At 26.8% G+C, this 27,663-nt stretch overlaps 4 protein-coding genes across 10 annotated transcripts in view; 1 reads left to right on the top strand and 3 right to left on the bottom strand.

Annotated features, from left to right (window-relative positions):
• LOC124955028 (adenylate cyclase type 2) overlaps positions 1-17,156 on the top strand; it is a 48,778-nt gene extending 31,622 nt beyond the window's left edge. For all 7 annotated transcript variants that reach the window (XM_047508840.1, XM_047508839.1, XM_047508843.1 and 4 more), the window contains 15 exons: positions 1,047-1,153; positions 3,148-3,259; positions 11,001-11,128; positions 11,645-11,803; positions 12,194-12,326; positions 12,956-13,026; positions 13,226-13,331; positions 13,473-13,531; positions 13,962-14,132; positions 14,312-14,546; positions 15,158-15,321; positions 15,406-15,643; positions 15,798-16,052; positions 16,170-16,287; positions 16,760-17,156. In XM_047508840.1, coding sequence (XP_047364796.1) covers positions 1,047-1,153; positions 3,148-3,259; positions 11,001-11,128; positions 11,645-11,803; positions 12,194-12,326; positions 12,956-13,026; positions 13,226-13,331; positions 13,473-13,531; positions 13,962-14,132; positions 14,312-14,546; positions 15,158-15,321; positions 15,406-15,643; positions 15,798-16,052; positions 16,170-16,287; positions 16,760-17,025 — 2,322 coding nt within the window. In that variant the 3' untranslated portion in view covers positions 17,026-17,156. The remainder of the gene's footprint in view (positions 1-1,046; positions 1,154-3,147; positions 3,260-11,000; positions 11,129-11,644; positions 11,804-12,193; positions 12,327-12,955; positions 13,027-13,225; positions 13,332-13,472; positions 13,532-13,961; positions 14,133-14,311; positions 14,547-15,157; positions 15,322-15,405; positions 15,644-15,797; positions 16,053-16,169; positions 16,288-16,759) is intronic.
• A 968-nt stretch (positions 17,157-18,124) lies between these two features.
• Positions 18,125-22,805, bottom strand: LOC124955029 (chitooligosaccharidolytic beta-N-acetylglucosaminidase). The gene is made up of 6 exons (XM_047508844.1): positions 22,640-22,805; positions 20,540-20,948; positions 19,660-20,103; positions 18,846-19,354; positions 18,594-18,727; positions 18,125-18,478 (listed from the first exon to the last, which is right to left on the bottom strand). Exons 1-6 carry the CDS (start codon positions 22,714-22,716, stop codon positions 18,246-18,248), a joined length of 1,806 nt encoding a protein of 601 aa, XP_047364800.1. The 5' UTR covers positions 22,717-22,805; the 3' UTR covers positions 18,125-18,245.
• Positions 22,806-23,623: 818 nt separating this feature from the next.
• LOC124955030 (mediator of RNA polymerase II transcription subunit 10) lies at positions 23,624-24,456 on the bottom strand. Its single transcript, XM_047508845.1, has 3 exons — positions 24,268-24,456; positions 24,051-24,134; positions 23,624-23,963 (listed from the first exon to the last, which is right to left on the bottom strand). The coding sequence occupies exons 1-3, from the start codon at positions 24,387-24,389 to the stop codon at positions 23,774-23,776; spliced, it is 396 nt and encodes a 131-aa protein (XP_047364801.1). The 5' UTR covers positions 24,390-24,456; the 3' UTR covers positions 23,624-23,773.
• A 248-nt stretch (positions 24,457-24,704) lies between these two features.
• LOC124955133 (condensin complex subunit 2) lies at positions 24,705-27,189 on the bottom strand. Its single transcript, XM_047509085.1, has 2 exons — positions 27,030-27,189; positions 24,705-26,934 (listed from the first exon to the last, which is right to left on the bottom strand). Exon 2 carries the CDS (start codon positions 26,829-26,831, stop codon positions 24,792-24,794), a length of 2,040 nt encoding a protein of 679 aa, XP_047365041.1. The 5' UTR covers positions 26,832-26,934; positions 27,030-27,189; the 3' UTR covers positions 24,705-24,791.
• Positions 27,190-27,663: the final 474 nt, after the last annotated feature.

Genomic DNA, 27,663 nt, shown 5'->3' with positions numbered 1-27,663 from the left:
TCGAGAATTTTTAAAATTGATTTCTTTTGTTTCTTTTTTGTTGTTGTTTTTTTTTTTTTCAAATTATAAAACTCCACGTGTCTTAAGTTTTATAAAATTACAAAGTCAACTATAATATTTTTAGTTCATTTATTTATTTATTTATTTATTTTTTCTTTTTTTTTTTTTTTACTGGGAAGAATCACGTGTAGCTTATTAGAAAAATATTTAAGCTTAATTAAGAGATATAATTTTAATTAATTATTAATATAATTTATTTCAGCGTAATCTCAATTACGTTCGATAAAATATTTTCAATAAATATTTATTAATATCATCGTATCATTATAATAATAATAATTATTATTATTATATTGTTTGCTTCGTAAATATTTTCTATTCATTTCAAATTTGTAATCATAATTCCTGATCAGAGATAATCATGGTATATAGAATATACGCAAAATAATATGGCTTGCGATCTGCACAAACGTATACAGGTTTCTTTCCTTTTTTTTTTTCTTTTTCTTTTTTTCTTTCTTCTTTTTTTTTTTTTAACTACGCGTATTTCACACAGCATTGTATGCGTAATTTAATTAAACAACAATTTAATTTAATAATCCAATTTCGATACTTACTTTTTTCAATATGTCACTTAATTATAATACTTTTTTAATTACACCTTATACGATATTAGTTCGAAATTACAAAACTTTTTATTCTATCTAAAGAGAAAAAAAAGAAAAAGTTACTCGACCTAGCGAAACATATTTTAATAATATTATAACTCGGTCCAAAAAAAGAATGAAAAAAAAGGACAAATAAATAAATAAATAAACAAAAGAGATAAATAAATTAAAATTTTTTCACGTATCTTCTTCTTTTTAATCCATTTAGCGAAGCAAACTTCGCTTCGATCTTTTTTTTTTTCATTTTCTCTTTTCTTTTTTTCTGCGAACGTAAGCGAGAGGCAAAAAAAAGAAAAAGAAGGATAAAAAAAGAAAGAAGAAAAAAAAAAAAGAAAGATGTAGTAATTTTATCGAAAGAACATGCGATACTGTTTGCAGGTTAAAAGGAGTATAATGTTGAAAATGGCGGATGCTTGTCAGGAAGCTAATAAGCACAAACAGACCAGGTTTCATGAGATGTACGTGCAACGACATAACAATGTCAGGTCAGTTACGATCGAACACGAATATATTAGCTGTGAACATCGAAAGGTATACAAAATTTATATGTAGATGATGTTTTATATATATATATATACACATACATACATACACACATATATATATATATACACACGAGTGATTGATTTATAAAATTACCTAAAAACTTTTGTTCTAATTGCGGATTAAATTGATTTTACAAATCAATCATTCTTTTTTTCGAAACCTTTTAGAATAATTTTCTATCTCTTTCTATTGTTTTTTCTTTATTTTCTTTTTCTTTTTTTTTCTTCTTCTTTTTTTTTTTTTTTTTTTTTTTTTTTTTGGTAGATCATAAACAAGTTCCTAGACTTGTGTAGTTTTACGATCTGACAAAAAAGAAAGAAAAGAAAAGAAACTAGGCCAAAAAGTAGTCCGATGAAAGAAAAAAAAGTAATCGACTTTTTTCAAAATCACTTAGAAAAAAAAAATCTTTTGACCTATATTATATATAATATCGAATAGAAAATATCGAGTTTAATATCATTGTACCATGATAAAGTTGATTACAAAAAGAGAGAGAGAGAGAGAGAGAGAGAGAGAGAATAAATATTCAAAAGGTTCTCGATGCGTCTCTTCGTATTGGTTATTTACATCCCAATGAGATTAGATTTGGAGATTAGAGTGTTATGATGCATAGAAATTATGTTCATTAAGATGTGGCTTAATCAGACACGTAAATGCAGAGCCAAATGAGCGAGTAGAATAATCAAATCAGATTCTAATGATATTGCATGTAATAGAATAATTGGGAATAGATTAGAAATGTACGAGAGACATGTTTATTCTTCATTTTTCTCTTTTATTTTTTTTTTTTGTTATTGTTTTTTGTTTTTTCGAATATTTATACGATCGATACTTTGAAAAATTATATTTCAATTTTTCTTTCGACAATTAAATTTGATATATTTTTTATATTTTTTAAAGAGTGAACTCTACTAAAGAATACAATATAGTATATAAAAATATTGGTATAGTATAATAATGTATCAGTCTATTCTTATAATTTTATTTTTATGATATATAATATTATTAATATAGTAGTATTTAATATAATGTATAGTATATTATATAAAATATTGTATATATACTATACTATTAATAATATTATACAAAAAAAAAAGTAATCCCTGTATACTATTAGTATTATTTAATATAACGTTTATACTATACTATACCGTATTATATTATTAATAATACTAATAAGACAAAAAAAAATGATAGATAATGTATAGAATAATAATAGTATAACAATATTAATATGCTAATAGTATTGTATAATATAGTTTAAAAAATAAAATTATATGAAGTCAAACTAATAATATAACTATTATATATTAATAATATATTAAATAATCTAACTATAATTTTAATAATATATTAAACTAAACTAATTTATTTATTTTTCATTTTTTATTTATTTATTTTCTTTCTTTTTTATTTTTTCTTTTTTTTTTTTTTTTTTTTTTTATATTTATATCAAACAAAAGTCAAATTTTAATAGAAAGTTCTTCGATTTGAAAATTATGGAAATAAGATATTACTTTTTCCCCATTTAAAACTTCGTTGCCCGTCAGTACGAGTTTAAGAGTTATGCATCAATGGAAACGATAAAGATCATCGCGTATTTTCACTGAAGCGAATTAATATGGGGAAATCTCATAGGTAATTCCATTTCCCGAGAGGATCTAAACGAGAAAAAGTAAGAGTCTTGTCCGATCTTCCGGAAAATCGAATCCGGAAACTATCCTTTCGTTTCAATATACATAATATTACAAAATAGGTAGAAGCGAATATTTTTTCGTCCTTTTTTCTTTTTTCTTTTTTATTTTTTTTTTTTTTTTTTTTTTTTTTTTTTTTTTTATTTTTTTTTTTATGATGAATAAGTACAAGATGTCGTCGTTTTGTTATTAACTTTTCTTGTTTACTTACAACTTATTATTCACATTAATCTTCTTAGCATCCTTTATGCGGACATCGTTAACTTCACGCCACTTTCCGAGCAACTTTCGGCATCCGATTTAGTGAAGACTTTGAACGAGCTCTTTGGCAGATTCGATCAAATCGCTCAGGTAAATATTATTTAAAATATTTTATATATATATATAAACATTTTGTATATAAATTATTTTTATTATCAATCTTAATAAATCTAATGAGAAATATAATAATAATAATAATAATCAGAAGAAGAAGAAGAATTAGAATATTAATATAACTATAATTTATTAAAAATGTTGTTATTAGTATTATAATAATAATATACTTTTGATAATTATACACTAGTATAATATATTATTATTGATATCATTATTATTGCTAATTGTGTTATTAAACATTTATTATTATTATTATTATTATTATTGTTATTATTAATATTATTTTTATCATCGTTTACTTAAAGAGTTATTATTAATTAATATTGTATATCTTTATGATGTCCTCACAACTATAATACTAACATAATGATCATAACTAGCATGATGAACATTATGTATATTTTATTCTCATAAATCTTGAATTATTACTTATGAAAGATTGCAAATGAAAATTTGTACGATTATCGAAGTCGATAAATAATATTCCCTATAAGAATTAAGAGTTAAGAAATATTTCATTGAAGCACTTGGAAATCGATTTCGTCTATTCTAAATTAAGAATTCTTTATGTATCTAACAATACATATACATACATATATATATATATATATATATATGTATGTATATATATATATAATCTACAGATATGGGTAAATATATATATATACGTAGTCAAGTTATATCTACATATACATACATACAGAAATAAATACATATATATATATATATATATATATATATATATATATATATATATATATACATAGAAACTAATCCATACACACAGATACAGTCTGTTGCTGTTTAAAAAAGGATCTCTCGATAGATCGATAAAGGAACGTAAGGCAAGTAATATTGCACGAGGATATCTCGTTATTTTTATGTGAAACGACTTTTAAGAACGAATTTATTGGTACGTAAAGATTAAATTAAAAATGAAAAAGAAAAGGAAGAAAAAAAGAAAGAAAGGATAAAAAAAAAAATAGATAAATAAATAAATAAATAAGAATAACAAATTTATCGTTATGGCGCAATTAATTATTAAAAATAAGATTAAAAGAGAAAAAGAAAACAAAAGATTCAATATAAATTAAAGAAATAATATTTTTAGAGAGAAAAAAATCAATTAGGTCAGTTGTAAAGAGATAGAAAGAATGGAAAGAGATGGAAAGAATATGCTTCGTTGTGCATTGTACATACACACACACACATACACCCAAACAGAAAGAAAGAGAGAAATATATATATATATATATATATATATATATATATATATATATATATATATATATATATATATAAGATGGATCAAAAGTCTTTAAGTCAGGCAAAAGTTTGAAGATAATATTAAAAAATATAATAACTTTTATCCCGAAGACATTTAAAGTTCGTATAGTTAAACCTGTAATTTTACTAGCCGGATTTCGTGTAGTTTTACAATAATAATCAACAACAACAACAACAACAACAACAACAACAACAACAACAACAATATAAATGTACATATATATATATATATATATGCATAGAAAGTTTTGACCGATCTTAAGAATTTTATCGAGGATCATCGAAGGACCTCTGACCTACCTTATATATATATATATATCTATTTAGAAGTTCGATACAGTCGTTTCGTCGATACTTACAACATTCGATCTCTGTACGTATTATCGCCATTCGTTATATGTCTAATGATTAAATGTTATACGAATTATAGACACTATAATGAATGACGATATATCAGATAATATATATATGTATATATGTGTACGCGCGCGCGCGTGTGTGTGTGTGTGTAAGATCATATTTCTAGTTAGGCCTTTAATAATCAATTTCTCTTATCAATTTAGTAGGTATCATCGTCGATGTTAATAGTATATACCTTGAGGGTATCTAATTCGAAACGTATCGAAGAGATCAAATGAGTGAAATAGGAGCAAAGTGAGACTGGAGAGGATAGGGGTGGGGGGAGGAAATAGGGAAGGAAACAAACGGTGAAAGAAAGAAATCGAATAATCCCGAAGGAGTACGAAAAGAGAGAACAGTTTCTCTATTTCTATTTCTATTTCTATTTCTATTTCTATTTCTATTTCTATTTCTTTTTGTCATATTTCTTTTTCTCATTTTTCGTTTCTTCTTTTCTTTTTTTCCCTTTTTTTTTCATCTTCTTTTTTGCTTTTCTATTTCTTCTTTTTTCTCTCTCTCTCTCTTTCTCCGCTTGCTAAAATCTTTTACGCTTTTTAAATCCGAACTCCTACTGCTTTTTTATAGTTAGATTTTTTTCCCCCTCCAAAAAATAACATCGATGTTTTAACTTTCTATCAAACGATTATAAATTTTTTTTTCCTTATTTTTCGTTTACTGTTTATTTATATATGTATGTGTATATATATGAGCCGTTTATTTTAAAAGTGGCCCAACTCCATTTATCTTCAAATCGAGATATTTGCGTTTCAATGAATTTAGAAATATACGTATAGGATACTAATGAGTTATACTACTTAAGTGTATCTAAGAGTGTTAAATTTATAGTTCCTATTAAAATAGTGGCAATTATTAAGTGAATAATATGCATTTTCTTATCAAGAATGGAGTTAGGCCACTTTCAAAATTAACAATTAGATTCATTATAAAATTTGAAAGTGCTCAAGTCCATACAACATAATTTAAGATGCTTCAAATTGAAAAAAACAATACTCAATTTATTTTACATATCTTTAAAACACTTCGAAAACATAAATTTATTACAAAACAATTTACTACTCATCTAGATTTTGTGTGTGTGAAAGGGATATAAAAAATCATGTTACGGTGGTATATATCGTAATAGTTCAATTATGTCTTTGAATTTTGCTGTTGTAATTTGTCTGATATTTTTATACAGTGGCGTCAATACAATATTTTCGAACTTTCTAGGTCTACCTCGACGTGGTAATAAATTCAGGACTTTAAAATTTTCATTTTCATTCATTGATGTCTTATAGAAAATTTTATATTATAAAGAAATATTTGTTATTTCTTTTTAATTCAAGGATTTTCATTTATTTGTATAATAATTTTTACGATGATTCACGTTCAAGTGTTACATCGAAAAATAATTTTTTTTTTTTTTTTTTACAAATTGAAATTATATACAAACGAAAAACGACGTTTAAATAATAAAGTCTTATTTGTACGAATAACTTCTGTTTCAATAATCACTCTTAAATGAATAATAAATGTTTCATCGAAATATCGTTGCTCAAACGAAGCCACGAATTTTTCGGATAAACTTTCTAATACGATACGTAAGGCTTTTCAATGAAATATTTATTCGATTTCAAATCGAACAAATATTTTTTTTCTTCTTTTTTTTCCCTTGACGGTAAACAAAAAGAAATTAATATGTTATTTAAAACATAATATTATTTATAATAAAATCATTCTTATTAATTCAATCGTTATGATATGATTGTTTTATATATCTTTTTGCGCAAGTGCGTATTGGGACATCCGTTCGTAAAGAATTCCTTAAGATGAGACGGACGACGATTTAAATTTTTATAAAGCTACTTAAAATCTTTCTACCTGAAATTTAGAAGAACTTCTTTTGTACTACAAGAGACTGAGAAGGAGAGAGAAAGGATGACTAAATACACAGGGAGCAAGGCTAACCTACTAGGGAGCGGGGCCAAGTTCAACAGGAGCGGGGCTAAACAGATAGGGGCGGGACCAACACAGTAGGAAGCGGGGCTAAGTACTTCGGGGGGCGGGGCTAACCCAATAGGGGCGGGGCTAACCCAATAGGGGCGGGGCTAACCCAATAGGGGCGGGGCTAACCCAATAGGGGCGGGGCTATCCAAGTAGGAGGAGGGGCTAATCCAAATAGGGGGCGTGGCTAACCTAGTAGGAGGCGTGGCTAATCCGATAGGGGGCGTGGCTAACCTAGTAGGAGGCGTGGCTAATCCGATAGGGGGCGTGGCTAACCCAGTAGGAGGCGTGGCTAACCCGATAGGGGGCGTGGCTAGCCTAGTAGGGGGCGTGGCTAATCCGATAGGGGGCGTGGCTAACCTAGTAGGAGGCGTGGCTAATCCGATAGGGGGCGTGTCTAACCTAGTAGGAGGCGTGGCTAAACTGGCAGTGGGCGGGGCCAATCCGATAGGGGGCGTGTCTAACCTAGTAGGAGGCGTGGCTAAACTGGCAGTGGGGCGGGGCTAATCCGATAGGGGGCGTGTCTAACCTAATAGGGGCGGGGCTAATCCGATAGGGGGCGGGGCTAAACTGGCAGTGGGCGGGGCTAAACAGACAGGTGGAGGGGCTAACTGGGAGAGGCGGGGCTAAGTACCCCCAGGGGGCTAAACTGGTAGGTGCGGACATATACTATATATCTATATCTGTGTCTGTGTGTATGCATAGAGAGAAAGTCGATAGTGAAGAACATGTTTTCGTGGAAGAAATCTCTTGCAATTTGTATGCGAAGTCCCAAAGGACCTGTCTCTCTCTCTCTCTCTCTCTCTCTCTCTCTCTCTCTCTCTCTCTCTCTCTCTTTCTCTTTCACTCTCTGTCTCCTCTTTTTCTTTAGAAAGCGTGCGAATGATTAAAACAATCATCATCATCATCATCGTCATTCAATCATCACCATTATTTCCGTTATTACTAATATTATCCTTTTTTTATTTTAATTATTAATATTATTATTAATATTATTATTTTGTTGATTATCGTTATTATTAACGCAATTATTTTTTGTTTCGAAATCAACGTGATATATGATGTATCATTTTAATGAAATAGATCGCTAAAACAGATTCATTATATTTTCATCGATTATCATAATATTCACTTTTAAGTTGAACGTTGAAATTTTTATTGTAAATATTTTTTCTTTCTATTTTCTTTTCTTTTTTTTCATTTTTTTCATTTTTTTTCTTTTTCAAGAGAAATAACACGTTCCTTGTTCATTCGTGTAAACAGAAGAAGCTTTGGATCGTATCGGTTTAGTTGATTCAATGAAAAAACTCGAAAAAGGAACGAAAGGATATGACGATTGAAAATGTTTTCATATCATATTGATTTTTTCCATCGAGTATTGTATTCAAAGGATAACAAAGGAACAACAGAAATAGATTACTACTACTCATAGTTCTCTTTTCATAAATATTGATATCGTCCAGTATACTTTCACGATGATCTTTCATTGCTCAACAAAAAAAACAAAACAAACATAAAAAGACGAATTAAAAATTATTATATAATAATTGATAACCTCTTTCGAATTTCTCTTCGCCATATTTTTTTCCTACTTATGTATTCATTTAACAGGTGACACTTGAGTCTAATCGAGGTAATAACTCAGAGCGGAAAGTTTCTCTCCTTCTCTCTCTCTCTCTCTCTTCTTTCTCTCTCTCTCACTCTCTCTTTCTCTCTCTCTCTCTCTCTCTCTCTGTCTATCTTTCTATCTTTTTATCCTTTAAAAAAAAAAGAGAGGAAAAGGGAGAGAAGAAAAAGAACTAAAAGAAATAAAATTTCCATGAGAAAAATCTGCTGATTGTTAGAAAAAGAAAATGAAAAATTTTGCGGGTTTATTGAAAGCTCTTTAAAAAGGAATATATATATATATGTATATATATATATATATATATATATATATATATATATATATATAAATCGACTGGGAAGATTTTTGCTTTTTTCGAGTGATAAACTAAAGAAACTTTTATAATTTGCATAATGTCACGTGACCGAGATACGATAGGGAGCGAATGAAAGAGAAAGAAAATATGTGGAAGTGAGGAAGAAAGAAAAAAAAAAGGAAAAAACAGAACGAAAGAGAGAGAGAGAGAGAGAGAAAATGAGTGAATAAAAAAAGCGAGAGAGAAAATGCGTGAGTAGACAGAAAGTAAGAGAGAGAGAGAGAGAGAGAGAGAGAAAGAGAAAGAGAGAAAATAAGTGAGTAGAAAAAGACGAGAGACAGAAAGTAAGAGAGAGAGAGAGAGAGAAAGAGAAAGAGAGAAAATAAGTGAGTAGAAAAAGACGAGAGAGAAAATACGTGAGTAGAGAGAAAATGAGAGAGAGAGAGAGAGAGAGAGAGAGAAAGATGTAGTATGCAATAAAGATAAAATTTTATCTGGGGGCTAACTGGTAAAATGTTGAAGAAAATCGTTTAGAACTTCCCCTTCTCATTTTCTGATTCATAAAGTGATGGATCAGTCGTTTGGAGATTGTACTTATCGATGAAAGTACATATTTTCCTTCGATCCTTGATATTATTATTATTATTATTATTATTATTATCATTATTATTACTACTACTACTATACTACCAGTCATCCCTTTCCTGTCATTTTCTTTCATCGACTTTCATGGTAGATAAGGCCCGATGATAATGTTTATGCTTTAGATAAGGATTCAGGCTTGGTGAAATAGCGGAAGTATATACTTTAAAAATATCCGTAGTAATGGCAATTTTCTTCTTTCCACGATAAAAGTATTAAATTCTATGTATGACTATGTATCCATGTATGTATGTATGTATGTACGTAAGTATATATCCATGTATATATATATATATATATATATATATATATACATATATGTATATGTTACCTATATAATTTACAGTATGGATAAATGCATAATACATGATATAACCTACTTCGATAGTCAGGTATTTTTAATGCTTAAATAATATACACAAAAAATATTTACATATACATGTATATGTAAATACATATATATATATATATTTTTTTTGGGCAATATTTCGATTGAATTCATTGGATCTATTCTTAAATTTTCAGACTGTATTTTATTTTATTGTTCCTTTTTTTTCTTTCTTTCTTTTTTCTTTATTTCTTTCTTTCTTTTTTTTTTTTTGTTTTTTTCCATATCTTTCTTTCTCAATAAAACATCCTTTTACAAATATTTGTTTCTTATATTGTTAGAGGTCGTTTGGGCGCGCATGTGTATCGCGCGCGCGTGTGCTTGTGCGTGTGCGTGTGTGCGTGTGTGCGTGTGTGTTTATTTCTTTTCTTTTCTTTTCTTTCTTCTTTAAATAATCCTTATACTTTTTTTACTGTTTTTTTATAATTCGTTGAAATTGTTTTAAAAATATTGTAGTTTGCTTACTTTACACGATAGGATGCGCTAAGATGCATAACTTTTTATATAGGATAATAAATTCTTTTTTATTTTTCTTTCTTCTCTTTTCTTTTTCCATTTTTCTTTTTTATACAATCTGCAACAACTTCGTAGATAAAAAAAAATAAAACTTTAAAGGCGTTATTTTCTTTTTATTCCCTTTAAGCTACAAATAAACACAGGAGAAAATAAATAACGTTTTATTCTGTCTAACAAATTTTCTCTCTCTCTCTCTCTCTCTATATATATATATATATATATATATATATATATATTTTTCGTAATGTATCAAGTTATTTTAATTTAAATAATTATTTTATCGAAAAAAAAAAAAGAAAAAATTAAAAATAGAAATAAAAAAAAACAGGATTACTTTTTTATCATATTTGTTACGAGTGTATAGGAGGTATGTGTTAACCATTTTTTTTTATTTTAAATAATAAAAAAAAGAAAAAAGAAAAAGAACAAGGAAGAAAAAAAAATGAAGAGCAAAATTATTTCCTTTATACTATAAAACAAAAGAAGAGAAATCTGATGAAATAATGATTTATTTTTCTTTTTTTTTTTTTTATTCATTTATTTTTTTTTTTTTCAGGACAATCAATGCATGAGAATTAAGATACTAGGAGACTGTTATTACTGTGTCTCAGGACTGCCAGTTTCTCGACCTAATCACGCATATAATTGCGTCAATATGGGCCTGCAAATGATAGACGCCATTAGGTAAAACTTATTCATCGAAATGTTCATTGATTTGAAAGAAAAAAAGAAAAAAAAATGGAGGAAAAAAGAAAAGAAATGAAAAAGAAAGGTCATCAATAATTTCATGCCCTTTTTTTTTTTTTTTTTTTTTTTATATATATATATATATATATATATTCAATTCGCATACATTCATTGAAGTTCATGCAAAATATAATTTGTAAATGATTATATTTATATGATATCATGACAATGAAATTATTAAATATTCGTTGACAATGAATCATTTAAATATTTTCATTTTGACAATTAAATATAGTAATAAATATAAATATAATAAATAAATATATATATATATATGTATAATTTAAATATAATTAAATATAATATGTAAGTGAATGAAACAATGAATTAATGAAATCATTAAATAATTCTTGACAATCAAATTATTTAAATATCTTTATTTTGAGATTATTCAAAAAGTCAACGTTTCTTATCTTTATCTTTTTACTTTTTTCATTTCTTTTCCTTATCAAGATTCGTACGAGAAGCAACTGGTTTCAACGTGGATATGAGAATAGGAATCCATACGGGAAATGTTCTATGCGGTGTCCTAGGTCTTCGCAAATGGCAATTCGATGTTTGGAGCGATGACGTTACACTTGCTAATCATATGGAAAGTGGTGGTCTTCCTGGGTAAGATCAGGCTATTGAAATTGTTAAAAGGTATGAGATATGTTTCAGATAGAGTACAAGAAAGTGAGAATGAAAGAAAGAAAGAATATTAATAATAATGATTAAGATCAGACAATTGAAAATGTTAAATGTATGAAAAATGTTAAAATAGATTAAAAAAAAGAGAGAATTAGAAAGAATGAGAGAGAGAGAGAGAGAGAGAGAGAGAGAGAGAGAAAATGTTAATGAAATGTTAAGATTAAAATTAGGCAATTAATAATTGTTAAATATATGATACACTTTCAAAAAAAAAAAAAAAAAAAGATATATATTTAGAAATAGAGAGGGAAATGTTAATGAAAGAAAATTAAATAAAATAACTCTTTCTATTGTATCTAAATCTTTGTCAAGGAGGGTCCACATAACAAAAGCCACCCTTCTTCAGCTTGGTGATCGTTTCGAGGTCGAACCAGGGGATGGTGGATCGCGTGAGACTTATCTGGCTCAGCATAAAGTAGAAACCTTTCTTATAGTGCCACCTAAGGTAGGGTTTATAATAATACATCCTAAGTGTCCTCTTTAATCTTTTATCTTTTTCTTTTTCTATTTTTTTTTTTTCTTTTCTTTTTTTCTTTTTATGTAAATTAAGGAAAAAAAAAAAGAAGAAAGAAGAAAAGAAATAGAAAGAAAAGAAAAGAAAAAGAAAGAAAGTAAGAAAGAAAAGAAAATATCAATCTTGATATAAATAATCATCTGTCTGTTATTTAAGATTTATATAACAGTTTTAAGTATATGACAAGATGAGACGTGTCTCTGTCTCTCTGTATATGTGCGTGTGACCTTGTTCTCTTTTCTTTCTTATACGTAATCTTCTGTAATGTTACAAAAAAAAAAAATTTTTTTCTTTCTCTTTTTTTCTTTTTTTTCTATTTTTTTTTTTTTTCTTCTTTCTTCTTCTTTCTTTTTCTTTCTTTTTTCGTTTTAAATACAATGCATTAGAGTGCATTGTATTAGAGCACATGGAAAAACACGACAGTTGGAAATTTTGATGAAATCATGTTTACGAAATCAGATTATAATTATACATGCCATACGAGAGTATTAATTTCGATTTTAGAATAGATAAAACTCTCTTCTCATGACGAGATTACTATCGGTCATTCAATTATGCAGAAAAACAACGAAGAAAATGGACTAGAAAATGGTGGCAATAGTATTCGAGGACCTGGACCTGTTCCTACGAGGTAAGCATCGAGTTGTTTCCTCTTATTTTTTTTTTCTTTTTTTTTTCTGCGTTTCCTTCCTTCTCACCTACCCCTTCCACCCTCATTCATTATTCTCAGTCACTATGAATTCATAATGTATAGAAAAATAAATGATTTCTTTTTTTTTTTTTTTTTCTTTTCTTTTCTTTCTTTTTTTTTTTCTCGTTTGCGATGATAGATCAAGACCTAGCAGTAAAATGACGAAATACGTGGAATGCTGGGGTGCAGATAAACCTTTCGCAAATATCGCTGAGGCAACATTGGCAAAAAATATCGGATTGACGGTAAGAAGTAGTATGAAAATTTTGAAATATCATGTTAAATCATTTTTATGTGTTAATTTTGTATGTGTACGTATATATGTATGCATATGTGTGTGTGTGTGTGTGTGTGTATGTGTGTATTTTTCTTCTTTTTGTTTTCAGAGCATCGCCATGATCGAGTCTAATCTTTTGGCGAACAATACCAATTGTCTTGACGTCAAGTGAGTCTCATGCATATTAATCAATAAAAATCAAATCAAAATTTGTCTTTGTTTAATTCAAAAGAAAAAAATAAAATAAAAAAAAAAAAATATAGGAATATATTTGTGATAATTAATAAAGAAACGAGTATAATCCATGCATATAAAAAAAAAAAAAAAAAAAACCATATACGTTTTTAAACACCAGTCTTTATTTAATTTGAATAAAAAAAAAAAAAAAAAAAAAAAAAAGAAAAGGAAAAAAGAGAAAAAACATTAGAGATCTTTCGAACGATCGATATAAAAATGAAGATATTCTGTATAAAAGAAAAAAAGAACACAGAAAAAAGAAAGAAGAAGAAAAAAAGAAAATAAATAAATAAAAAAAGAAAAAAAAACCCAGGCAATACATTTCAAAATAATAAATTCTACATTTTTGTCTGATAAATAGGCAATGGTGTGGTGGTAGCGAGGACATATTACCTTTCACCTATTGGTTCAAGGATAAACATCAAGAACTTCAATACAGAGAACAAAAGGATGAACAATATCCTTGGTATCTTATTGCATCCAGCATCGTTTATACAACCATGTTTTGCATTCAAATAGTCTATTTGCCAAGGTGAAATGAAAATCAAAAGAAATTCTATTCTATTCTATTCTATTCTAACGTAGAAAATAATTAATTAATTATCATAAAAGAACGTGAACGGGCGAATAATTTATCAAGGATAATTATATAATATTTTTTCTTTTTTCTTTTTTTTTTTTTATTTTTTCTTTTTCTTTTATTTTATATAGGAGCGTCACCGTTTATGGATGTTTCACAGCTGGTTTGGTTTCATTGTCGATAATCGCTGGAATATCTTGGTTTGCTGGTAAAACGAGATGCGAGAGCGAATTGGATACACCAGGACAAGTGGCACTTTGTCGTGGAATGAGAATGACCGTTTATTTTATCACGGCATCTTTGGCAACCGCCTCATCCGTTATCAGTTTAATCGATATCGATCATAACTCTTATCAGGATACACCGGTATGTTCAATATTTAATATTTTATATCTTAATGAAATAAATTAATAATATTATTAGAAATTAAATTTTTCGATTAATTGAATTATGTTGTGAAAATTCTCTAGATTGTAGGACAACAACACCATGGGGATTAATTTTGAGCATCGATTAAAACAATTTGCCCATCGTACGATTCTATGAATTTTCTTTTTATAATTGACAAAATTGAAAATAGGTTTTTTTTTCAAACCTACTGATGATTATCATTTCTGAGGTTTCAAAGAATATATAGTATTTTTTTTTTTTTTTTTTTTTTTTTTTTTTTTTTTTTTCAAGTCAAAATTATTCATTCCATATAAATGACGGATATTATATTTCTGACGGACATAATGATTTCTAATAATTCCAATTAAAATCATCTAATATTTTAATGTTATTTATTATATTATTAATGTTGACATTTCGACGAACTCATTATTATTATTATTATTATTATTATCATTGTTATTATTATTATCATCATTATTATTATTATTATTAAAATTATTCAACATTTTAATATACTTTATCGTTATCGTAATAATGTCTTTTGATATAGAAACTAATTGCAAATATCAATGTTTCTTTTTTAGTTATACGTATACTCGGCAACGATTGCATTAGTCGTCAGTTGGACTCATCTACGAGTAGGCTTTCTATTAAAACTCATAGTTATGATAATAACAATTATCATGATATTATTAATTTTATCTCAGGCACCGATTATAGAGCTTTATTATAGAGAACACAATACGGAGTAAGTAAACTGTGTTCTATTAAATATGATCTAATAAATAACAATTATTATTTAATTTATCTTTATTATAAATTATGTGTATAGATTTCAAGGATTAAATTACTTGTTGGAAATAGGATATTTATTGTTATTGGTGGCATTTGTATTACATGTCTTAGACAGACAAGTTGAGTACACAACTAGAACAGATTTTCTTTGGAAGAGTAAGTTAAAGGTCGAACAAGATGACGTTGAGACCATGAGAGGAATTAATAAGATTCTATTGGAAAATATACTTCCTGCGCATGTAGCCGATCATTTTCTAGCAACTAGAGCAACGCAGGTTGATAAATGATTGTACAATATTTCTTTGTTCTTTCATTGGGAAATCAATTTTTTTTTTTTTTCGATCAAAAATATTTTTATTCCATCATTTGATATTTTTCTTTTTTTATTTATTTATTTATTTATTTATTTTTTTTTTTATTATTTTTTAGGATCTCTATCACGAAAGATACAGCAGTATTGCAGTGATGTTCGCTTCAATACCAAATTACAAGGAATTTTACGACGAGACTGATATAAATAAACAAGGCCTAGAATGTCTGAGACTTTTAAATGAAATTATTTGCGACTTTGACATGCTTCTGTTGAAACCGAAATATTCGGGCATTGAGAAAATCAAAACCATTGGAAGTACTTATATGTTGGCGTCTGGCTTAAGTCCTGGTAAAGAGAACACCGAAGCTAAGGTAAATAAAATTATTTTTATTTAAAAGAAAGAAGAGAAAGAGAATGAAGAAAATAAAAAGAAAAAGAAAAAGAACGAAATTATATCGAATTAATTTTTTTTCTTTTTTTCCATTTAGGATCCCTTGCAACAACAAGATCATAATGTGATCGTACTCGTTGAGTTCGCCATTGCATTAATGACGATTCTCGATCAGATAAATAGGGAATCTTTTCAAAGATTTAAATTGAGAATGGGTAAGTGTTTAAGAATGAACAAAAGAAAAATAAATAAATTAAAAAAAAAAAAAAACAAAAAAGTTCTGAAAATAATATTCTTTTTTCTCTTTTTTTTTTTTTTTTTTAATTAACATTAAACATTAAACATCTTTTTAAAAATATTATTATGACAAAAATAAGAGATATTCTGATACTCTGATATATTATTTTAATAATAAAATTAATTAAGGATACTATGTTATTGAATTATTTTCTTGTTTTAATATAAATAATTATAATATTACATTTTATCTGTTATATAATATTAATATAATAATATTTTATCTCATAATAATTATTATTTGATATTTACATTGAGCCGGTATATTAAAAATAATTGGAACTGTGTTGTTGAAACTGATAAAAAAAAAGAAAAAAAAGAGAGAGAGAAAAGAATGGAAAAAAGAAAATGAATTATAATAAAAAAAAAAATTTCTTTCTTTCCTTTAAGGTCTCAATCATGGCCCGGTGATAGCAGGTGTCGTAGGAGCACAAAAACCGCAATACGACATTTGGGGAAATACAGTGAATGTGGCATCAAGAATGGACAGTTGCGGAGAAATGGGAAAACTTCAGGTTACCGAGGATACTGCAAAGATATTAATTGCAGCTGGATATGAATTAGTTTGTCGTGGGCCAACCTTTGTAAAGGGCAAAGGAACATTAACAACATATTTCGTTAAGACGCCATTTGACGATAAAGAGGATAATTATTGATCCTCAGTACCTGATTTCTATTCACGATCACGTGAGATCAACGAAACAGTGAGAACTAATTGTTCTCGTTGATTGTTATTTCCAAAAAAAAAAAAAAAAAGAAAAAAGAAAGAAAGAAAAGAAAAGAAAAAGTAAAACTTTTATTTTATTCTAGCTGGACAATATGTTTTAATCGTTGAAGGAAAATGAAGAAAAAAAAAAACAAAAACAGATAATGCTTGATCTACGTTTCCTTCGTACTCTTCAATTCGTCACATCCGTGTAAATAATATAATAATAATAATAATAATAATAATAATAATAATAATAATAATAATAAAAATAATATTATTATCATTAATAATTAATAATATAAAAAATATTATTATTATTAATAATAATGATGATATATATATATACATATATATATATATATGTGTGTATAATTATAATCGTTATATGATTGTGTTCTTGAAAGAAATTTACAAAGTAATATTACAAATACTCGAAAGAAGTTATAAACGCGATGATCTCATGCGTACATTTAAGAATTCAAGATTTTCTTCTTGAATGATTCTAAGATAAATTCGAAGCCCCGAATTGTTTTGTTTTATGCTTATAAAAATCAACATCGAGAGACACTTCGACGAGTGACAAATCATTGTCACTGTACGATATCATCTGTGACTCTTAAAAAATAAATATATTTGTTGTACTAATTATATTGAGTCCAATCGTTAACTTCACGTTTTTTCAAGAAATATGTTATATTATTATATGATATTACCTAGATGGATCAAAGATACTCTTAGGTGATTTTTAAAGATCAATTTCAATACTTTTTACTGATCTTCTTTTGAACTAAGTAATTTTATAAGCTTTTAATGAAAAAGATATTAGCATAAAAAAATTATCGAAAAGAGAGTGGATCGATTTGGAAAAATTACTTAGAAACTTTTGATCCATTCCTATATATATGTATGTAAATTTATTTAGAATTTATCTATCATGTTAATGATAAGAAAAAAAAAAATCTTATTTCTTTCTATTTTTTTTTCCTTTTTTTTTTTTTTTTTTTTTTTTTTTTTTTTTTTTTTTTTTTTTTTTTTAATCAATTTTACAATCATTATATATAAATGTTAAATTTGTTGCAATCAAAGTTCGATCGTTATTAATAATACTAATTGCATTGATTAATATATCTTATTGATGAGAGTAAAATTTCTTTTTTTATTTTCGATTTATAGATAACAATGTCCTTGATTCTGAATACACCATTCGGGTTCCAATCTATCAGCATTAATACCTCTTTGAACTAATCTCTCTCTTTGTTTTAACATTCTGTGTTCAGCATGAATCCAGGTTGAAGGAGGATCGGACCAAAGTCTTTCAGCGAAAGCTGCTGACCTGGGCCATAATCTTGAATCGACTGTAACACTGTCGACCTGTTCACTCCAAAGTGTTACCTCTCCACCTAAAGAAAAACAAAAAAAAAAAAAGAAAGAAAGAAAGAAAAAAGGATTCGTTTATCAATTTAAAATAATAAGAAAAATAATTTTTGTGATCTATTAGATCAACAATATTTTTACCTAATACAAATTGCTTTTTATTTGTACCAAAACCTTGCTTCTGAAGAATGGACATCGGAGAGTTATCATAAATTAATTGCCAGCCTTTATATGGTGCACACCAATTGTTACCCTCTCCAACCCATGCTCCAAAACTATGAAAATATACTGAACACATTAATATAGTTTTCTTTTGATTTGATTTAGTTTGTTTCTTTTTAGTTTATTTTCTTTTTTTTTTTCCAAAAAAAATAGCAAAATTAATGAGCTTACCCGCAATCGAGATAGAGAGCATCGTAATTAGAAATAATGACTTTGAAGTCTTTGCTTATCAATCTACCGATAGTGTTGTCTGTAGCAGAGGTCCAAATTTGAATGATATACTTCTTAGAATCCAAGTATTCCATATTTTCTATGTTAGTAAGTCCACTGGTCCAAATAATAACAGGAATCTCTTTTCCTCCATTGGCTATAGTTAACTTTTCAAGTGCTCTATTTTGGAAATAATCCCAAAGCAAGTAGAAACTCGACTCTGATAGATTCCAACCTTTAGCGAGCATCCAATTTTTGATAGCATCACTGGAGTTCCAACAATTAACATTGACCTCGTCACCGCCCATATGAAATATGTCCGGATGAAAATCTTCCAACATTTCTTTGTAAATACCTTCAAGTATTTCATAGACCTTATCGCTTGTTGGATTTAATTGACCGCATGGTGGCTCGACGCAATAACTTTGCCATGGTTCAGATTTAAAGCATACCGTTGCATTATGGCCTACCTATTAAAATCAATTCAAATGAATTTGAAAGAAACGAAAAAAGCAATAAAAGAATCAACGATATCTAAAAAGAAAAAAAAAAAAGTACTAATCAAATCTATTGAAATTATATCAAAGATATTTATCTTTCACAGATATGTGAATTTGGTACAATGAAATTATGTATGAAAAATATATTTGTGAAGATTGATAAAAAGAAAAAAAAAAAAGAAAAAAAACAAAAATAATAATAGTAATCTGTGTCAAACGTTAAAAGTTTTACAAACTTTTGGATGATAAGTTTGTATGCATAGAATAAAATTTACCCATTGCCAGCCTTCCCCAACGTGAGCAGGTGCATCGAATTCTGGTAAAATACGTACTCCATGTAAAAGAGCAAATTTCATAATATCCTTAATGTCTTCCTTCGTATAGACCTTGTCTTTGCCGTAGGAACCGTATTTGGAAAACAATGGATAATTTCTAACTTCATATGGGAAACTATGGGAATCGGTGATGTGCCAATGAAAAGTATTCATTTTTGACATGGCCATTGCTTCTATTGTCTTCTTGATCACTTCAACGGTAATAAAATTACGACTGGTGTCCAACAAAATCCCACGGTATGGATATACTGGTTTATCCTCGATATAAGCATCATGAATGATTTGTATTATATCTCTCAAATCATCAAATACTATTAATTGTGACAACGTTTCCAAACCATTTCGAGCACCGAAATAAGTCGTTGCTGTTATTTTGACGCTTATCTGTATGGTGATGATGGTAAAAAAAAAAAAAAAAAAAAAAGAAAAGAAGGAGAGACATCAAATTTAAATTACTAAACAGTTTCAAATAAGAATGATAATTTAATTCTAAGGAAGAATGAATACCGGTTTATAATGATGTATCAGAAAAAGAAAAAAAAAAAAAGAAAAAAGGAAGTTAAAATGGATATTTTGATGACCATGAAAAATCATGAGAAAAATATTATAAATATTTTTTTTTCCTTGCTTTTCTTTTTTTTTTCTTTTTCTAATATCAATTAAAATTAATCTTGATTCATCAATATTGAGTTTTCTTTGATGAAATTATATATATATATATATATATATATATATATATATATATATATATATATGAAAGAAATTAATAAAATTTGAACAATCCTTAAATAGAAAAAGAAAAGAAGGATAATGTACTTACATATTCGTCATCGATCTGATCAATTTGTAATTTGTAACTTTCGTCTGTGTCTAAGGTCAATTGGACGTCATTTAAATCATGAATATCGGTAACATTAATTATCAATCCTAATCCATCGTTTTTAACGACATCACTAATTTTCTTTATGTTTTCTTTGAATATGTTAATGTTCTCTTGTAAAAGACTACCTACTTTTGTATTCGGATTTATACCATCGATTTTGATGTCATTAACATTTAGAGGCAAAACTGTACTTCCCAAGGACAAATGTCCTGTTGGTTTTGGCCATAACGAACCATTATCACCGCATAATAATTGACAAACTTTTAATGACATAGGAGACGATACTTCTTCTGTGATTTCTTCTTTTACACAGTATCCACCGTTGCATTTGAAATGCCATAGTGAACTACAAATAGAATAATAATAGTGATATTAATTGGAATATAGTTATAAGTGAAAGATTAAAAATGTGTCTGTTTCTTATTCATCGTGATAACTATTATGATATATATAATTCATATTGATATGTAAATTTACAGTGAGACTTTTGAAAAATTTCCCCCTGTACTCAAAAAAAAAAAAAAAAATTATTTCTAAAATAATTGATTCAAAAATATTCAAAGGGGATCGACTTTATTGTGCTTTTAAATCTATGAGTTATTAATTTATCAATCTAAGTTATTAATAAGTTATATTTAGACGTTCGGAAATTCATTTTTATTTTTATTATTATTATTATTATTATTATTATTATTATTATTATTATTATTATTATTAAAAGGATTTTACATTCAAATTATTAATTCTAGAAAAAATTGATCCAAAACTATACTAGTATAGATCATAGTATATCATTTTATTATCATTATTATTATTATTATTATTATTATTATTATTATTATTATTATTATTATTATTATTATTATTATTATAGTTATTAAAAGTCTGTTAATAATATTGTTTTTTTTCTCATTTCGAAAATGAATAGTGCCCATTGATATTTTTAAAAAATGTTTTATCGTCTGATCAACTTCGATATCGATATTTTTATAAATGTCTAATATCTTCGATAACATTAATTTTTTTTTCTTATTCTAGACATACACTACTTATCAACTCTCATATTTATTATACATTATTGATTGTACCGTATCAAAGAAGATATCTCTCTCTCCCTCTCTCTCTCTCTCTCTCGAGATTAGAAAGTTTCGTGTAAAATTTTGAAAATACTAAACGAGCGCGCCATTACATCCTCCATGTTCTTTCGACCGGTCACGTGATTCTCCCGCTCGTTTAAAAAAAAGAAAAAAAAAAAGAAAAAAAGAAGAAAGAAATCAACGTTACTACTTACGATTTCTAATCGAAAGGACGTTCAACGTGCCGATCTTTCACCGACCGTTTTATATGCGCAGTTCAAAATCCAACACTATTAATCGTAAAACTTCTATCATCTCTTAAATAGAAAAACATGTTTACATTGTAATAAATATTGTCTCTTAATGTTTATGAGAAAAAATTTTCAAAAAAATTTCGCGCACATTTTTAATATGTAATGAAAAAAAAAAAAAAAAAAAAAAAAAAAAGAAAAAAAAAAGAATTTGAAAATCTTTTTCTCATACTCTGACAACTTCAATTTGATTTATAATTCTAACAAATGTCAATTGTATTTCATGGAAACTGTGACTCGTATCAAAATTAAGTATCGTCAAATTTCTATAAATTTTACGTAGTATGATACAAAAATATAATAAAAAAATATAATTATATATATATATATATATACATGTACATACATACGTATATTTGAATTATAATTTAAGAATGATCAGATGAAAGTTATTAGAAATATTTCAACGTGACATAGAAAAGAGATCTCTGTTAAGCAACATTCACCTTAGCAACGTATCCACTATTGAAAAAAAAAAAAAAGTAATCCCGCCCGGCTACAATGAAATCTTTTAATCCAAATTATTTAAGTTTTTTATTATATTAAATATATAAGCTACATAATATATATGTATAAAATATTATAATATATAAATATATATATATATATATTTATAATTATATGTTATAAAGTAAAAAAAGATCACTTACTTGTATATTTTCTCGGCAACGATGAAATCGCTACAGGCTTCTAAAGCGAGGACAAATATAAATGTAATAGCAATCATGTTTCTCTCATGGAATTCTACCTATCACTAACTATAAGAGAATGTTGTCCGACGTCGATTGCCCACCTCCGATTGAACGAACGATTTTATCCACCTTGGAAAAATGATTCCGCGTGAAATGCGAACAGGAGTGGGGGTATAACGAGTAGGATAAAAGATATATATATATATATATATATATATATATATATATATATATATATATATATATATGTATGTACATATATATGTCGTACAAAAAAAAATAAATTCGTTTCTTACATTTTAACGACTTCAACTTTTTTAATTCCAACAAACATCAGAGTTTGTATGCGAATCAATGATGTGACTAATGTCAAAATTAAAAGTCATCAAATTTATATAAATTTAATATATAATAATAGTAATATTTAAAATTATTAACTTTGATTTTCATCTTAAAACAATTTAATATTTTAATATTTTTTATTAATACAATTTATTTACTATAATATATATATATATTGTTTATTAATATAATTTAAACAGATTGTTTTTAAAATTGTATAAGATTGTAAGTATAGTTAGAGAATCATTCTGTTACTAATATGAATTAATAATTTAATTAATTACGTTAATTGTTAAAAGTGTTTCTTAGAAAAAAATTGATTCATCCTTTTTATATCTTATATCATAAATATCTAATAAAAGAAATTTTTTTTAACTTTTTAAATGCGATCTTTAAAATTGTTTACTTATTATTAATGACTTTCATAAAATTTAATATATCAATTATAATTAATTATAAATAATTTTATAAAAGTTTATAATATTTAAAGATTAAATATACTCGTACAGAATTATTGTACGATTAATGAGAGATGAAAGAACGACACAAAATATATATCATGGAAATATTATATTATTATAATGTTATAAATGGTAATAAACATTTATGTCTAATATATACAAAATAATAACGGTTCATTTCAGAAAGCAAGAAGAAGAAGAAGAAGAAGAAGAAGAAAAAAAGATTTGATAATTAAATTTCTGATAAACATGTATGATACACATCAGCCTTTAACGATTGATTGATTTTTCATTCATCTCCACGTACTGCTCTATATTTAGCTAATTCATTTGGAAATACTCGATTTAATTCCACCAACATATTAGCTTTAAATTTCCTGTATGCATCTATCTTTCCTTTAACTTGTTCATTCTTTGTCAATGCCTTTTCTATACAATCTTTAGTATATAATTGTGGATTTCTACCTTGGTCAATGTAACTGAAACGTAATAAATCATAAGATATTTGTTTTAAACATATTAAATTATGAATGTAGTTACAATTATAAATAATAATAATAACTTACTCAAATACTTCCAAAGGTACATGAACATCTTGAACTTGTGATTTGAGTTTATCTATTTCTTGTAATCCATTCACTAAACCTTGACTGAAGAAAAAATATTGAATACAAATATAAATCATAGAAATGTGGATATAATATTTTTTATTGAACTTTTGAAATTGTTAAAGACAATAGGTACGACATAACCAATTTATTAAAAAATATATTTCATACTTACATCTTTTGATTGAGTACATTTTGACCTTGCGGTTGAAAATCACTAACTATTATTCGAATTTGTCTAACATTTTCAATAAAAAGTTCCAATTGTGTTTCTAAATTTTCTAAAGCAGAAGCCATCTTTACTATTTACAAGCAGCAAGTGTTACGAGTACGAATAACATCATCTTTCATCTCTAACTTCGAACGCTAGAGGCAGCACTGTTCGTTAAAGAATAATCAAAGATGGCAGTTCGATCGATGTGACGTAAATATATTTAAATTTTAAATAAAATATAAACTAAATCATTAATACGTAATATAACTATCTATAAAAACGTGAGATTATTTAATTGTATAAAATATTTATTTTGATATTCTTATTTGTATCTTTATTTTTATTAGTATCTTCGTTAAAAAAAAAAAAAAAAAAAAAGAAAAAAAAAAGAAAAAAAAAATTTATATATATATATATATTGTAATAAGTATCGTTATACATATAAGATATATACATTTACAGAATATAATAATAAAACTAATACATTAATTTCCTTCTACAATAATATCCGACATGTCTGAAAGTGTGGAAAGTTTTAAAGATTTCTCATTGGCTAAATGAAGTAAAGATACTATTGCAATAGGGACACTCAATGCTTCTACATTTATTTTCGAAAGTTCATTTGGTAAAGCTTTATAAACGGTATTGAAACATTTAGATTCCTTAATTTGATTCGTATTCTCATTTTGTTCTCCCAATTCCGCATTCATATTATTCATATTTGATGATTTAGACAATGATTTCCATATGGTTTTCTTTAATTGACGCATATCAATTTTTTTGGCGCGCAAAGGATATTGCAAGAAGATTTTATTCGTTAATGTCGGTGCAGTTACTAAATTATCATTGGTAAATGCCATCTGACTTCCCGCTATATTTTCATCCACATTTCTTAATTCATCAAAATCATTTCTTTCTTGCATATCACAATCTGTATCAATACCGGGACAAAAGTTTGACATATCATTTTCATTATTATAATCATAACCTTCGATATCTTCTGGCAATTGTGCTGTATCCGTTAAATCTTTTTGTTTAGGATTTGCAAACATTAAAGGACGAAGATATAATTTTGTTATCTGTGAAGTATCATAATGTAAATCTTCTGGTAAAGTTACCTTTTCTTCAGTCCAATCTACTTTGGCTGTTTTAACTTGTAACTTTACTGCTTGGCTAGGTAAGAACTTTTGTTCAATGTCAGATATTGCATCATGAGAATATTTAATTTCCATCTCTTTCTTTTTTTTAATCGGTCCCTGATGACACGTTTCCACTACTTTACTCTCATTTGGAAAGAATTTTAATGTTTTAACTTTCCAATAAGAAGGACCTGCCCAATGAATTAAATTACAATTTTTCTGTATGAAAGAATATTCTGATGTTTTGTGATATTGCTCGGGTACTTGTTCTGCCATGACTTTACGAAAGTCTACTATATTTTCTACTTGATTAGGATTTCTCATACACAAATCTCTATTATTGGTATCTTCTTGCATGCTAAAATAATTCATAGGTTCAAATTCATCTTCATCGGCAGAAGGTATACTTGCATCAAGATCAAATTGAAATCTATTTTCATTGTTTTCTTGTGTAGTTTGTATGTCTTCTGGTTCATCTTCTGGTGACCATTTTAAAAATTCAAAATCAGTAACAGTAGGACATAGATCTGATTCTGAAAAATTTTCTATTGGAGATATAGTATATTCTGGAAGATTTTCATTCTCCGTTTCTGTTTCATTTAATTTATCTAAAATAATATCGTTATATGTATTATGATAAAAGCCTAAATTTGCATGATGCGATAGGACTACTTGATAGAGCATATCAGATGAACATAAATCTCCAGATCCTATGAACATTTGTGAGGGTAACATGGTTTCAACGGATACATTTATTACATCTTCTGTAATAATGATCTTCTGTTTAGTTCTTTTCTTTTTTTTCTTTGATTGATTTTCTATTTGTCTTTCTTCATTTTCTTCTGCATTGTTTGATTGTATTGGCCCTTCATCGGTAGAATTATTTTCCTTTTGTCGATCCAATGCACCGACCATTTTTAAAATCTCTGTATATATACCATCCACACGAAATCCATAAATTTTTGTACATACATCCAATGACGTACTGGCTACTTGCAAATTGGTAAGTTCAGAATTCCTTTTGGTCACCATAAATGTCATAAAATCTATCATTTCTAAGCTGAATGCATTCTTAACATTAATTTTATTTTCAGCGCTTAATTTGATACAATGTGATATTAATTCAGTCATTTGTGGTTCTGACATTTGTGTCAAAAATCCTAAACCTAAAGAACGTCTCTTTTCATTAATTTTTGTAGTTAATGGTGTACTAGTTGATGTGGCATCACGTCTTAATGCTAAACGTTCTGCCTCGTCATCATTTTCCAATAAAGCTGATGAGGATTTTTGTATGACGATAGATTTTCTACGGAGTGGTGAAGATGTAGACGGAAAATTGGGCATATTTGATTCTATTACTATATTTGCTAAGCTTTTTCTTGCCATTTTGATAATTGATATAAAATCCTATTAATTTGTGCAAAAGTAAATCTTTTCCCTTCTTCTTAATTTCTTACAAATGTCATATGACAGCTGAAGAAATATGATCCTAAATGAACAAATTAACAAATATATACATTAACAAATTAATATTGAATATATTCAAAAAAAAATTAGTATCATACTAATTACACAATCTTTTACCTTGTAATACAATGAGAAATAATGTCATTATAAAATATGTATATAAAACACAATTGACACTTTATTTCACAATATTGATGATTTACTTTTAACGGCGACAGTTTAAGTTTGAATTCGTTTATACGATTTAGTGTTTCAAAGGTTATCATTTTCTGCGCATAACAATAATCCATGACCAATAAAAATGAAGCAATCGTTCAAACTGATTGGTCGAAATTCATGACCAATAAGAAATAACTAGTAATTTAAACTGATTGGTTGAAATTTAAAAATGTCTGTACATGTTCGTACAAGCATCTAATTGGATATAACCTTAATATAATTTTAAATACACCATAAAGTCGGAGTAACATGAATATAAAAATTTTATTTTTAATTATATATATATATATATGTATATTTTTTTTTCATCCACATACAAAATAATGTTATTATTATTATTATTATTATTATATAATTATTTTGTATCTATTATAAGAGACTTTTTTCAAGAGAAGAGAGTATCTTTATTAAAGAGATATTATCTAATGCAAATAAATACAAGAATAATAATTGTTTATATACATGTTAAATATAAAAATTCATATATTCGTTAAATAATTGAATTTATTTATTTTTCTTGATTCAAATATGA

This window comes from Vespa velutina, chromosome 17 (genome assembly GCF_912470025.1).
Source record: "Vespa velutina chromosome 17, iVesVel2.1, whole genome shotgun sequence".
NCBI lineage: Eukaryota > Metazoa > Arthropoda > Insecta > Hymenoptera > Vespidae > Vespa > Vespa velutina.
The sequence above is the reverse complement of the archived record's forward strand: the minus strand, read 5'-3'. Positions and strand labels throughout refer to the sequence as shown.